This window comes from Sminthopsis crassicaudata, chromosome 1, assembly GCF_048593235.1.
Source record: "Sminthopsis crassicaudata isolate SCR6 chromosome 1, ASM4859323v1, whole genome shotgun sequence".
In the NCBI taxonomy this organism is placed as follows: Eukaryota; Metazoa; Chordata; class Mammalia; order Dasyuromorphia; family Dasyuridae; genus Sminthopsis; species Sminthopsis crassicaudata.
The window spans coordinates 746,193,678-746,207,917 of record NC_133617.1 but is presented as its reverse complement, the minus strand read 5'-3'; the positions used below and the strand labels follow the sequence as shown (position 1 = coordinate 746,207,917).

The 14,240-nt window shown below is 41.9% G+C and overlaps 1 protein-coding gene across 20 annotated transcripts in view; it reads right to left on the bottom strand.

Moving 5' to 3' along the window:
• Positions 1–14,240, bottom strand: part of ERC2 (ELKS/RAB6-interacting/CAST family member 2) — a 993,908-nt gene that overhangs the window by 205,277 nt on the left and 774,391 nt on the right. For 4 of the 20 annotated variants that reach the window (XR_012485046.1, XM_074284438.1, XM_074284443.1 and 1 more), the window contains one exon: positions 5,633–5,698. The exons of the other annotated variants lie outside the window; for them this stretch is intronic. Coding sequence is in view for 3 of the 4 variants with exons in the window: in XM_074284438.1 (XP_074140539.1) it covers positions 5,672–5,698 (27 nt within the window). In the remaining variant the exon portion in view is untranslated. The remainder of the gene's footprint in view (positions 1–5,632; positions 5,699–14,240) is intronic. 20 annotated transcript variants of the gene reach the window in all.

Below are 14,240 nucleotides of genomic sequence, written 5' to 3'. Positions count from 1 at the left end.
CTCTCTGACTTATGCTCTCTCAGTACATATGTGCATATGTGTGTGTTTTTTGTCTTTCCTTATCTCTCTCACTGTCTTTCTTCTCTCTCTCTCTCTGTCTCTCTGTCTCTGTCTCTGTCTCTGTCTCTCTCTCTCTCTCTCTCTCTCTCTCTCTCTCTCTCTCTCTCTCTCTCTCTCTCCTTGTCTTACTATGTGCCTCTCTCTCTCCCCCTCTCTTCTTCCCTCTCATTCCTCTTTCTTTTCCTCTTTTCCTTCTGTTCTCTTTTCCTCTTTTTTATCCCTATCTCTTTCTTTGTGCTTCTATTTCTCCTTCTCTCTCCCTCTGTTCTCAATTTTCTCCCTCTTTCTTTCTTCTCCCTCTCTTCCCCTCCCCCCCTTTATGTGTCTACAAATAAACATGTTATCATGTATATATATTGATAAATTGATTTAAGAGTCTATGTGAGAGATAAGCCCGCTTTATGGAGTGTTTGTGAGAGGAGCTGTAGCCACGTGTGGAGATGGTCGTTGTTCTCTGTCCGAACGTCTGAACACAGGGGAAATAGCGTGGATATGGGGCTATCTGCTTATATTCCAAGAGTCAATGCGTATTGTGAGAGAATTGGGTTGGGGGTGAATACAGGAGATTTGGGGGGTCTCTAAGATCAGAAACTCATATGGGAATGAGTTTGTGCTCGTGACTGTGGAAAACAACACATGTGTATACAGTTGTGTGGGAGAATGAGTATATACAACATATATGCATGGAGAAGTGCTGGTGAAGAAGTGTTTGTAAGCACGTAGGAAATGGTGTGTGAGTGAATATTAGACAAGTCCAAGATCTGGGAATCTGCAGCTAATTGGAAAACCAAGAGCCTTTTTTCTCCATATTTCCATCTTTTTGCATTGAGAGTACAAATCCATAAGTGTGTGATTCCATCATTGAGACAGAAATCAAATTTGAGTTGGCTTAAGGAGTGAAAGGTGACCAGGAGGAGGGTGGGGTACATTGGTGGAGGTGAAGAATCACGTTTAATTCCATTTGGTTGCCATTTTCCTAAATTATTATTCAAGTGAAGGCTTTCTGATGCTATTATATGCACATTAATGATGCCCAATAAAATAAGCCCATCTTATAATTTTTCTTTTATAAGGACTATAAATCCAACATCCCAAGACAGTTTAAGTTTAACGTGCTATCATTATCTTCCCTTCACTGTAAAATTACTGTATCCTGAAGGTCTCACAGATCATAATATTCCTCCATGATGAGACGGCTGCTGCAGATCATATGTCCTTGTAGTATCTTGTGATTTAAATACTGAAAGATAGAGGAGTTTAAAAAGCCTTAGGATATCTGAGAAAACACTTTTAAAAGCATCATAAATGAAGATAAGTTGTTTTCTCAGAAACCTGTAAAGTTTATTAGAGCATATAAAATGGGTTTGCATCCTGAAGAATAGCCATTAGGGATCTGTTTGGGAGGTAGACGTCATACCACAAGCATTAAGGGATTTCATCAGCACGGGTGCTCCCTTCAATGACGCAAATCACAGCCCCTCAGTGCCTCGGTTCACAGTCTTTGAGCGTTGCTATAACCAAAAAACAAAAACTAAACCAAATCCCAAACAAAACATCCCATGTCTCTGAAGATAAGCCCATCCAAACTTGGCTCGGATATTCCTTGAACAAGATACATATAGTCTATTCTTCTTCTCATATTCCATGTTCCTCTAAGTCCTGAGCACAAATAGCATTTAAGAGCCAACAATCTCCTGCCCTCTCCCTCCCTTTGCCTCCATTCTCACCACATGGGTCATATTCACCCCCAAGATCATCAGGGAAGCCTGAGGCAGTCTGGCGGGCTGCATTTGCCAATAAAAAACCAAAATGTTTCTTAGTCATTTTTTTAAGACTCACATCTAGAGGCAGCTAGGGGGCGCAGTGGATAGAGCACCAGCCCTGAAGTCAGGAGGACCCGAGTTCAAATATGTTCTCAGACATTTAATACTTCCTAGCTGTGTGACCCTGAGCAAGTCACTTAACCCCAAGTATCTCAGCAAAAACAACAACAACAACAACAACAACAACAACAACAAAAGACTTGCACCTAGAGGTTGCTGCAATCTTGGCTCTGTCACTTGCTTCCTGTGTGACTTTGGAAAAAAATCACTAAATTCTTCTGGGTCTTAGTTATCATACCCTTTCCATCACATCCTCTGGGACTCTGGGACTCTATATCCCTTTGTCACCTTCAGTTTGGACTTCAGTTTCCTTTTCTGTAAAATGAAGGAGTTGGACTTAATAGCCTTTCTCATCTAAACTCTAAATATACTATCCTTTGCCAGAATCAGGGATTTTATATATATATATATGTATGTATATGTATATGTCTATGTATATATAGTGACCTTAAGGTGCAATAGAAAGACATTATTATTAGCATAATTATTAAATGTTAAAATATTTAACATTTAAAATCAAACATTGGCAAAGTCAGTAAATCTGTGATATTTTCAGGGGAAACACACACAACCCCAAACCATGATGATGAGAGTAGCACGAAGGTTCTCGTGGGGACACTGCAGACGCCAATCCAGACTTTTTCCATCGAAAATTCCAATCCTTTTTTTTTAAGCCCTCACTTGTTTAAATGTCCCCATCTACATTTGACATGTTTGACATATTCATCATTTTATAAGATATGAAACATTTCCTTCTCCTTTAACACCACTCTTCCTCGATTTGTACCTATTTGCTTTTCTGTGCAAGTCTCTAGAAATCTTTAATCAATCACTTTCTTCTTGGGAAGTGCAGAATGTATTAGAGAAAGTCACTTTTATGTTGACCAGTCTTGTCTGGCCTTCTGCCAGGACATGGGGGACCATTCTCTCCTTTCATTAACTAGAAAAGCAAGAGCATAGAAGGTTCTGGTTCCCCATAAAGACATGAAAGTCTACTGGTGGCAAATGAGTCTTAAAGTAGGAACATACCGATCGCATGGAATGGGGTCCCCTGCCTGGAAAATAAATAGCAATGCTGCATACCCTCCACCCCCAAGACTAGAGAAAGGAATCTGACACCTTGGTGGGAGGTGGGATTTGTTGTAGGTCAAGTTGAAAGTGTGAAACCTACACAGGAAGCTGTCTCCTAAAACCATCCATCACCAGTTGAGTAAAATAAGGCAATTCCTGATTATGACCCACCTGAAGCTTTGCAGCCAAACTTTCCCTGAGGGTCCTGCTGAAAAGAATATTGTAAGAAATTGTCTTCCCTTGTCACAGGGAAGGTAGAAACAGGGAAGGGTGGGAGCAATTCAATTTATTTGCTTTTTAGAGAATTCTAACTTCAGTGATTCTCACAAATCTTTATAGCTTTGTTTGCTCAGGGGCCAAATTGGACATTGGAGGTCATGAGAATCATTGCATGTAAAGTCTCATAAAAGCTGTGTGATGCACTAGAGCACAAAAACAGATTGAGTCCATTCACCAAGATGTGAAACATTATCAAGTAGATTCATTAGGATATAAAAATTGGACGGGTCACTTCAATAGAACATAGAAATTGATCAGGTCAGTTCACTAGAAATTGACCAAGTCAGTTCAAGTAGGGCATGGAAATTGACCAAGTAGATTCACTAGGATGCAAAAATTCACCAGATTCACTAGGAAATGGGGCAAATATATTCATCAGGGCACAAAATATTGACCAGATAGATCCATTAGGAAATAAAAATTCACCAGGTGAATTTACTAGGAAATTGACCAAAGACATTTACCAGGGCACAAAAAATTGACCAAGTAGATTCACCAGACCACAAAAATACACCAGGTAGATTCATTAGGAAATTGATCAAATAGATTAATCAGGACACAAGAAATTGACCAAGTAGATGCACTAGGGCACATAAATTCACCAGTACATTCACTAGGAAATTGATTCATCAGGGCACAAGAAATTGTGCAAGTAGATGCACTAAGGCACAGCAATTCACCATTAAATTCACTAGGAAACTGAGCAAATCGATTCATCAGGGTACAAGAAATTGTCCAAATAGATACACTAGGGCACAGAAATTCATTAAATTCACTAGGAAACTGAGCAAATAGATTCATCGGGGTACAAAATATTGACCAAGTAGATTCATTAGGACATAAAAATTCACCAGATAGATTCACTAGGAAATTGACCAAATAGATTCATCAGGGCACAAGAAATTGACCAAATAGATGCACTAGGGCACATAAATTCACCAGTAAATTCACTAGGAAATTGACCAAGTAAATTCATCAGGGCACAAGAAATTATCCAAATAGATACACTAGGGCACAGAAATTCATTAAATTCACTAGGAAACTGAGCAAATAGATTCATCAGGGTACAAAATATTGACCAAGTAGATTCCCTAGGAAACAAAAATTCACAGGTAATTTCATTAGAAATTGACCAAAGACATTTACCAGAGCACAAAAAATTGACTAAGTAGATTCACTAGGACACAAAAATTCACCAGGTAGATTCACCAGGAAATTGACCAAATAGATTCATCAGGGCACAAGAAACTGACCAAGTAGATGCGCTAGGGCACATAAATTCACCAGTAAATTCACTAGGGAATTGACCAAGTAGATTCATAAGGGCACAGAAATCAGCAAAGTTTGTTGTACCTTACAAAAAGCTTCAGGAACATCAATCAGCTCAATGGCATTTTCCATGTCACTGTATGCAAAATCCATTTCAAGGAGGATGCAGCTTCATATCATTTAGATTAAATAGATGATGGTGTCAGAGGGAACTGGACTCCCCAACAGCCAGAGTTGTTAGAGCTTAAATATGCAATTTAGAAATGTAGGGGGATCTCATGCTCCACCATTCAGTTTTAAAGCAGCCAGTTGCAAAGTTCTCAGTGCTGAAAAAGGTAGATGGAACGATAGCCCTTTAAAGGGCCAAGGCAGTTGAAACATACATACTGTGTGTCATTGACAATTAATGCCAGACTTCTTCCAGAAACAAACTCAAAAGCCACGATTCTGATACTATCAATGAAAGAACTCCCTGGTGTTCCCATTCGGCTTCCCTGAATATACCCATATCCCTTTCCACTCCCCCGCCCCTCAAGATTCCTCCTTTCTCCCCTGGGGATTCTCTTACATAGTTGTCCCAGGACTAACTACTGGCAGGTCAAAATTTCAGCCTCATGCAGACACACAGAAATGCTTAGTATTGACCCATTCCCTGCCAAAACACATAAAGCCACAAGCAAGTTTGCAGACCGCTCTTGACGGCACCAGCATGCCAGGGACAGGGCTTCTCCTTTGGATTACTTAATTTGGGGAAAGTTGGACAGCGTCCAGCTATTCTTGTGGTCATTCCTCGCATGAGGATGGAAGTCCCAGAAGTAGCTTAAGGCTCGCAGAATCACAATGGGAACGGAGGAGGCCTCCACTCTCACGGAGGAAGAGTTGTTATAGTCATCAATATTCGGGTCTGGCCCGGGGACAGACTTGGGATGGTCAGGGGATGGGCACATTCTGAGACATTGGCAAACACTTGTCACAGCCACAGACACCAATGGACACAGCTAGACACTCACACAACAATAACACCAGAATGCAATTTTTGAAAAAAAGTTAAATAAAAGATGGTTTCTCACCCCTTAAAACAAAACTGGAACTTTGGTTTATAGGATCGGTTATGCCCAAATACCCTCCTCATCATCCTGTGGGCCAGAGATTAGGAGGTGCCCAGGCAGGAGGAATGCATTGGAATGAAAGAAGAAAAGATTAGTTACATCTCGGTGCATTTCAAAAGCAAACGTATTTTGGCTTTTTTTTTTTTTTTTTTTTTTTTTTTTTTTTTTTTTTTTAGGATAGAGAAAATTGTAGTAACTGAAGCACCCCATCACCAGCTCTGTCAAGTGAGCAGAAAGTTTGTGTCTATGGCAACCCCGAAGGAAAACACAGGGTTGCCCAGTCCAACTTTGGGTCAAAATGAATTAGGATATTATAACTAGTCTGCATTAACAGATGTGTATGAGGGGGACACGTGAATTTTGCATATGTTGCAAGAGGAGATTAAACTTTTTTTTTTAATCAGCAAAGGAACAATCACAATAAACAAATATCACTCAGTTCTTTCAGGCTAAAAAATATCCAAAAAAATCTAAAGATTGAAAACCACAGGCTTCTGATCTTGGATTCCCTTGTCAGCCTCTGCCTGTCCCTCACACATGTATGACAAGGCCCTCATTAAATCCCGGGGGCACCTCTCATTGTTTCCACTTAGCAAAGCCCCCCTGTTCTCTAGGGCTCCCCGATAAAGGGCAAGCACAGGCTGAAATGTCTGTCAGCTTCTGAACTTCCCAAACCGGCAAATTGTGAGACTAAGGTGCAGAATGTGGTAAAAGGCTGAATTAAATATTTTGGTTAAAAGAGGGGTAATCTTTTTGTCTCCATCCTTGTTGACCAAAAAGCTCTTTAAGACATCTCAGCTCTCTATGAAGCCATAGTATGACTCTCTTCAGTGAGAAAGGTTCCAGTGACGTCTCAGACATCAAAGAGCTAGAAGGAACCTGAGAGGTCATTAAGTCCAACCTCTCTCTTTACAGATGAGCAGACTGAGGCCCAGAGATTTTAAATCACTTTCCTGGGGCCACATAGCATTTGAGGCAGCTTTCAAACCTAGGACTTGGTTCCAAAGGCCCCGTCCTTATAACTACAAGACTTTGCCTCTCGCTATTTTAGGGGCTTGACCTTCTGGGTCCATCTGGTACATACTACCTATGGAGGCTTGGAAAAGCTATGGAACTACTCTGGGATTCTGTTTGCTCTGTCAAAAGAGGCAGCGGGGGGTATATTATATGAGTACTGGATGTGGACTCAGAAAGACTTGGCATGAAAATTTGCTGCATGTACTTACCAGCTGTGTGGTCCCAAACAAGTCACTTTTAAACTCTCAGGCTCAGTTTCCTCATCTGTAAAATGGGGCTAATAATAGCACCTGCTCACTGTGTAGTTCTGAGGACCAAACGAGGTAACATATGTAACATGCTTTCCAACACTAAAGCGTCTTATAAGTGTTGGCCGGTAGTATTGAGAGGAGGAAGCCATATCCGATATCCTGGAAGATATTTCCTAGATCTAAGATCTGGGCAATCTTGGTCCTATAGCCAATCAAATGATGATCAGGTGACCTTTGAGAGTTCTAATTCAAGGATCTGTGTCTGCAGATGCAAAAGTGAGGGAGGTGAGACTGAAATGGAGCTCGGAACAAACCTTGCAGGGACATGGGGAGAAGAAGGCAAGTCTTCTTGGAGCTTGCCCACTGGCCTTAAAAATTAGGTGGTGCATATTGAACTTAGATTGGATTACTTGCTGTCTAGGGAAAGGGTTGAGGGGAGGGAGAGAGAAAAATTCAGAATACAAGGTTTTGCGAGGATGAATGTGTAAAACTCTCTTTGCATGCATTTGGAAAATGAAAATGTTATTATTTAAAAGAAAATTAGGTGGTGCAGTCCAGGATTGGAGGGATGGGGCGAGGAGAGAAAAGAAAATCTAGAACACAACATCCTGCTTGCTAGGGTCCTGCTTAGTTGACATTTTGCCATCATACTGAGGCCAAATGGAAACATCCCACTTGTTGACTGTCTGAACTCTATTCATAGACTTAATAGTCCGTGGTTTGTTTGTTTGTTTTGTCATTGGGCAGATCTTGGGAAGACTTTAGCAGACACTATGAGACGGTAGATGAGCAGGGAGTCAGGGGGGATGTAAGTTCGAGTCTCCCTTAGGATACTTGGCTTCGTCATGTGAGCCTCCCTGGCCCTTGGTTTCTTCCTCAGTAAAATGAGACACTATATTTGTCCCTATCTCAAGGGCTGGTTGTGGAATAAAATGGGTAAGGGTCTTGGTCGAGACATAGCTCTGCACCAAGGCTGGTATTGGTCATCACTGACCTTCCTTGTCAAAGAGATGCTTTACAAGTCAATAACTTGACATTTTAGGGAAAACCCTTTGGGGCAGACTCTAAAACAAGGGAGGAATAATTTTGTTAGACCAGTACAAGGTCTTCCCACAGGGATGGGAAAATAACGTCCACCACGTCTAGATGTCTGAGGGAGCCTTGGACCTGGCTCATATTTTGCTTCTGACACCAGCTCAGTGACCCTTGGGCAAGTGATTAAAACTGTTTGAGCCTCAGTTTCTTCATCTGTCAAATGATACCCATAGAAAATCTAACTCTACAGAAAGAATTGACCCAGAAGGTTGTCATAGGGTTCAAATGAGATAACATTGGTGAAACACAGCGAATCTAGAAGCTCCTATAAAAAGTAGTCCTTAGAATTACTTCTCTGGTGATAATGGTTTCTCATTTCCCCCCATGAAGGTTTTGAGGAAGCCCACATAAAGGAGAACTCCCTCTTTGTTTTGCCAAAAAGACCAGGACAGTTCTGTTATACAGATTAGGAAGGAGTAACGAAGGAGCTGTGGTGAACTGGAAGGAGGAAAAGTCTTGGAGACAGCCACAGATGTTCATATCCTGCTTCTGACGTATTAACTGTTTGGTACCCAGATTACAGACATCACTAAGCCTCAGGTTCTTCATCTACAAAATGGGCACACTTATGGCTTGAATTCAACAGATATATCAATCCCCCTTTACTATGTTGGAAAGAACATAGTCTCTGACGGGGCACAGAGGGCTAAAATTCAAATCCCACCTTTGAGCTTTAGTCCCTTAGACTTAAGGCAAGTCACTCAATCTCCCTTGGCCTCAGTTTCCATATTCTGAATTGATCCTTCAAGCTTAGGTCTATATTTCTATGAGACAGGACGAAACAGTAGATAGTGATCAGGACAGGGAGACATTATTGGTGTGGTCCCTTGGGCAGCTCACTATACTGCCCATGTCCGAGCATGGGCAGGTCATTTTATTGTCAATATCCTGGATAATTCTCAAGGATTCTAAACTGCTGTATCATTAGTGAACAATCTGCATGAATGGAGGGAGGAGCTTTCTCCACTAAGAAATCTCAACTTCAATGAAAATAAGGGTCTTGACACCATTTCCCCTCCATTCACAAACAGATAAATAAGAGGCAATAGTTTCAGGTTCTTTCATTATTTGGAAACTCTGGACACAGAAAGGCAAGAGAGAGACAAAGACAGAGATAGAGAGATCTAGACAGAGAGAGAAAGAGAGACAGAGACTGTGACAGAGACATAGAGATAAGTAAATGAATAAAATGAAAAAAAAACAAATAGATACAAATATTTGAAACATGGAAAGCTAACTAGCTTAGTCAAGGGTTCAAATCCTGTCATCCTCTAAATGTGTGACTTCGGACAAAACATCTAATCTTCACAGATCACAGCTTATTCATCAGTAAAATGAGGTTTAGTGTCTTCCAACTCTCAAATCTTTGGTACTATAAAGGAAGGAGGAAGAAAACGAGCAATTATTAAGTACCAACTGTGTATCAGATACTGTGCTAAGTACTTTATAAATATCTCATCAGAATTAATTACTAATGACTCTTCTAGAAAATAATTATACCCCATTTTTTCTGTTAGGATGGTTCATTTCATTTTGGCATTCAGAATTTGAGAAATTGGCTAAATTCGGTCATAGTTTCAATCCTTCTCCCTAGAACTTAGATGGAGGGAGAAAATCACCACCACTAATTCTTAACACTGAAATTTGCTCTAATGCAAATTACTTGTAGTAAATTAAATCTTAAAGAAAATAAGTGGTAATTAATTATGATTGAAGCAGACAGGAATTTTAGCTTGAAAATATACACTGCCAATATCACTAGTGTTCCCAGTCTACTTGTAGGAATAAAAAGAGCTCCCAGTTGTCAACTGTTATTAAAAACCAGATGTTAAGATCGATGTCTCGTATGCCGCAGAATAGAGTAAAGAACTATGACAGCCCAGTATAAACTCTGCTAACATTTAACATTGGAGAAATGCGGTTACATCCCTTTAAAGGGAACTTGGAATATTTCTGATTTTTTTTTCTTTTCTGTTGTGCGCTCCCTGCGAAGGAAAAAACACGAGAGAAAAATGTCAAAAATGCTCGCTCGTCGGCTCTTCTCCCCAGCGTGAGGGCTGCAGTTGACCCCGCTCACGGGAGTCATTTGGGCCTTGGTGAAGGTCCATTTGGAAACAAAACACCAAAGCAAAAACACAGAAGTGAACCGGAGAGAAAAGCCCAGTTTTCCCAAGCATGTGCACTGACTTCCCTGCTGAGATGCTTGCATTTTTTTATATGCAAATGTTAATTTACTCAGCAAGCTTACCTTGCAAAAATGTGCATTTTTGAAACTGGAAATAAAAAAAGACCAGGATAAACATCACTTGATCCCTGACTCATTTACATGGAGAACTATTTAGAAAGGCTATTTTTCCCCTCTCCCACAGACTATGGCAGAATCTTTTTCCCTGTTTCTTGTTTTTCTTGTTCTAAGTCTAGTCCCAAATGGACTCTGGGATGCTGCCGGATAGGCTTTGGATCCCCTGGGCGCTCCTCGAGAATGTTTTTTTGCTCTGGAAGATGGCAAGCCTTCCAGCTGGGGAGGGAGGAAAGGACTCAGTCATCCAGACATCGTGTCTACACAGTGCCAAGCACTAGGGAGACTGGGAAACATCCAGATGACTGACGGACGCCGACAGGCCCTAGCCACAGAACCTGGGGAAGGCCTTGGAGTTTGGAGGCTTCCTTATTCCAGCAGATCCTCTCCTCAGGAGGTTAGCTCAACTCTCTGGGCCTCAGTTTCTTCCTCTGTCCATTTAGAGGGTGGGGCCAGGCAGCCTTTAAAGTCTCTTAGCTCCAGCTTTAAATCTATAATTCTATTGTCCCTCCAAGAACTCTTCATTAAGTTCCTAGGATGCCCGAGGCACTGTGGGTACAGGACAAAAAAGTAAAACAAGTCTTGCCCACCAAGTGCTTCTGTTTTACTAAACAGAATACAATGTGTAAGATAAATAAAGAAAAGGTCATTTGATAGTGGAGACCACATTACTAATAATTATTGTAGTTATATTGAGGACTTATATAGAACATTAATTATGTTTAAAGTTATAGGAGGGTATTGAAACATTCTGGGATGAGTTCTAACTGAACCTCAAAAACAAATGATGGGGATAATGAGATAATAATAATAACAATTCATGGAATATCAGAAATAAAAGAATAGCAGCAGAATTGTGATTTGTCCCCAAAGAATATCTACTTGAACACTGTCAAAGAAGAATGGAATCATAATAATAATTTATACTTTCTTAGAGTCTGAAAAGTACTTTAATAGAGCACTGGCCCAAAGTCTGGCCTTAGAAATTTACTAGCTGTGTGACTCTAGGCAAGTCACTAACTTAGTTTGCCTCAGTTTCCTCATATGTAAAAATGAGCTGGAGGAGGCAGCTTGGTGGCGTCAGGAGGACCTGAGTCTAAGGCACTTGTCACTTACTAGACAGAGAGATGAGAGACAGAAAGAGAGATGAGAGAAAGGGAGAAACACCCAGAGAGACAGAGAAAGAGAGAGACAGAGAGAAAGAGAAAGACAGAGACGGAGAAAGAGAGACAGAGACAGAGAGAGACAGAGAGAAAGAACAAGACAGAGACAATGACGGAAAGACAGAGACAGAGAGAGAGAAAAAGAGATAGAGACAGACAGAGAAGAAAAGCATGCTACACAATTAGTTTCATTTTGCCCTCAAAACAATTTTCTGAAGAAGGAGCTCAAGCTTTTATTATCCTCCTTTTATAGCTGAGCCAATTGAATTTCAGAGAAGTGCCCCGACTCCCCTACAGTCACCCGGCTAATTGGTGGCCGAGCTGAGGTTTGAATCTGGGCTTTGAATCTAAAAGATCCAGTGTGAAATTCTTCTTATCAAGTTCTGAGGACTGGGAACATCCTTACAGGCCAGCAAGTCCAACAGCTTTACTTTGCAGATGAGGAAACGTGGCTCGGAGAGGTAAAATGATGATTTGTCCAAGGTCACCTGGGGAGCCAATGACAGGCAGCATCTCTAAGATGGAGAGGGGACATCCGGAAAGGTTCTGCCAAGAGAAGGTGCTTGGCTTGTGTCCCATCCAGAAAATGTCTTAGGAAGCAGTTTTAGGAAAAGAAAAAACAAATGATCAAAGTCTGTGATCATTTGTCTCTCATAAATCAGCAGTGACTCAAAAAGGCCCCCTCTGTAGAAGAACGAGGAGCGGCCCCTCATTGGTGGGCTGTTTGGTCCCTGTGGATGTTCCGATGTCCAAGTCTGAGGTCATGATGATCGTTGTGAGAGCCAGGGGAGAAATTCAATGGAATTCTGGAGTTCTGGACACTGACCTCTTTGCCTCCTGTTGAAGCTCCCAAAGAATACTCCCTTGTGAGATCAAAGGCCGGGCTCTTTGTCTGTGAACATCCGTCTCTCTATTGATCACAGTTCCACGCAGGCCACTCGGTTTTCACATGACTCCTAAGAGTTGCCCTTGTTGGGTGGGGTTGCCATGTCCTCCATGATGTCCCTGAAACTTCCATGACCATTTCTAACTCTATCTGAGAGAGCAGGGCTGTGGTAGGGCCTTCCTCAGCCCACAGAATCCCCCCATTTATTTATCCTTGCACAGAGAGTCACTTTCAGTGGGGCAGTTAATTAGCCACTTTATATAAGGGGCCACAGAAAGATGCTCAGAACCACTGGGATGAGGGCAGCCCAAGGTAACATTTCCCTCCTGCCTCCGTGTAATTCAGAGACCTCTCAGAAACTTCTTCGAACTCTGCAAACCCCAGAAGTCTGCAAAATCTGCCCGCATGTGTCACGAAAACAGGATTTCAACATGGGATTTACGATGCTTTCTGCTTTTGGTTCGGCCAGAACAACCCCCCTCATGGCATTTCCAGCTGCGGGCTTGGCCGGAGTCAGGAATTACAGACACTTGCAAAAATAAAAACAATAGGGGTGAGCCTGGGAAATGGGGCGGGGTGGGGGGATGAGTCTTCACAGACCTATAATAAGGTTTATCTCAGGTTCAAGTCTAAACAGTCTTTCATCCAGCCTTCCTCCTGGAATAACAATTATAATAGCACATGTTTGTGTGTCTCCGTATAGCCAGAGTGGTTGTTTATATGTTGCTATAATTCATGTTTATATATTGTAGCCCAGATGTGGAAATCTGCCCATTTGCAAATAGGCTTACCTATCCCAAAGAACTCCCAGGGTCCTGGCCAATTCTTGGGGTCTTTAACATGCCATCCAGAAGCAAATATTAGGAGGTTCCCTCTGATATTTAGCGCGGAGAAACAAACAAACCTGTGTGTGTGTGTCTTTGGAGCACAGAGAAGCGCAGAAATGAGTTTCCCTTAGTGTACTGTGTGAAGTTCAAGTCAGAGTTCACTGGGTATTTGCATTACTGTCAGCCCTCTTTCAAAATAAGTTCGGAATACTTAGGGAATGAACTGTCCTAAGGGACTCTCGGAATTGTGGGGAAGAAATACACAGCTTCAAACACTGGATGATCTGGGGATGCGAAGAGAGTGGAGGAAAAGTGCCCTTGGTGTGGGGATATACTCCAGACCAGCTAGCCGGGGAGGGCCGGAGGACAGGAGTTTCTTGAGTTCAAGGACTGCTTTATTTGTCTTTGCATTTCCTGTGCCTGATACCACGCCTGGCACATAGTAGTTGTTCAATATATGTTCAATGATTGGAAAGGAGAAATTGGATGCTGTCTTTCTGACCCCCAACCATATATGTGGGTGTTTGTGTGGGTATGTATGTAGGTTGGGGGTCATGGATGGGATCTTTAAGGCCAGGAAGTCCAATTGCCTCATTTTACAGATGTAAAAACTGAGGAAAATACAGTTGTTAAGGCAGGATTCAGGCCTTTTTGACTTCAGGTTCAGTGCTCGAGCCACCCTGCCATTTTGCTGTTTTCTGCTTCCTTGGAATGTAGGTATCTTAAGGGCAGGGCTAGATTCCCCGCTGTCAGTGCTGGACGCATAGTAGGTGTTTTGTAAGTGCCTGGAAACTGGCTGATGGATACGCCAGAAAGCCGCTCACAGGGGAAGCATATGGCTGGGATGAGGACTTTCAGGTGACTATCACAGTTCTTATCTTACCAAAAGGAATGATCCAAGTAAATCTCTGCCCCTCCGGATGCTGATTCCATTCTCCAGAAGAAGAAACAAGGAGAATTCTGGTACTGGCCAAAGTGCCCAGTGATGGGGGTTTGCTCTGTTGGAGCAGAGATGATGTGAGCCCTAGAAG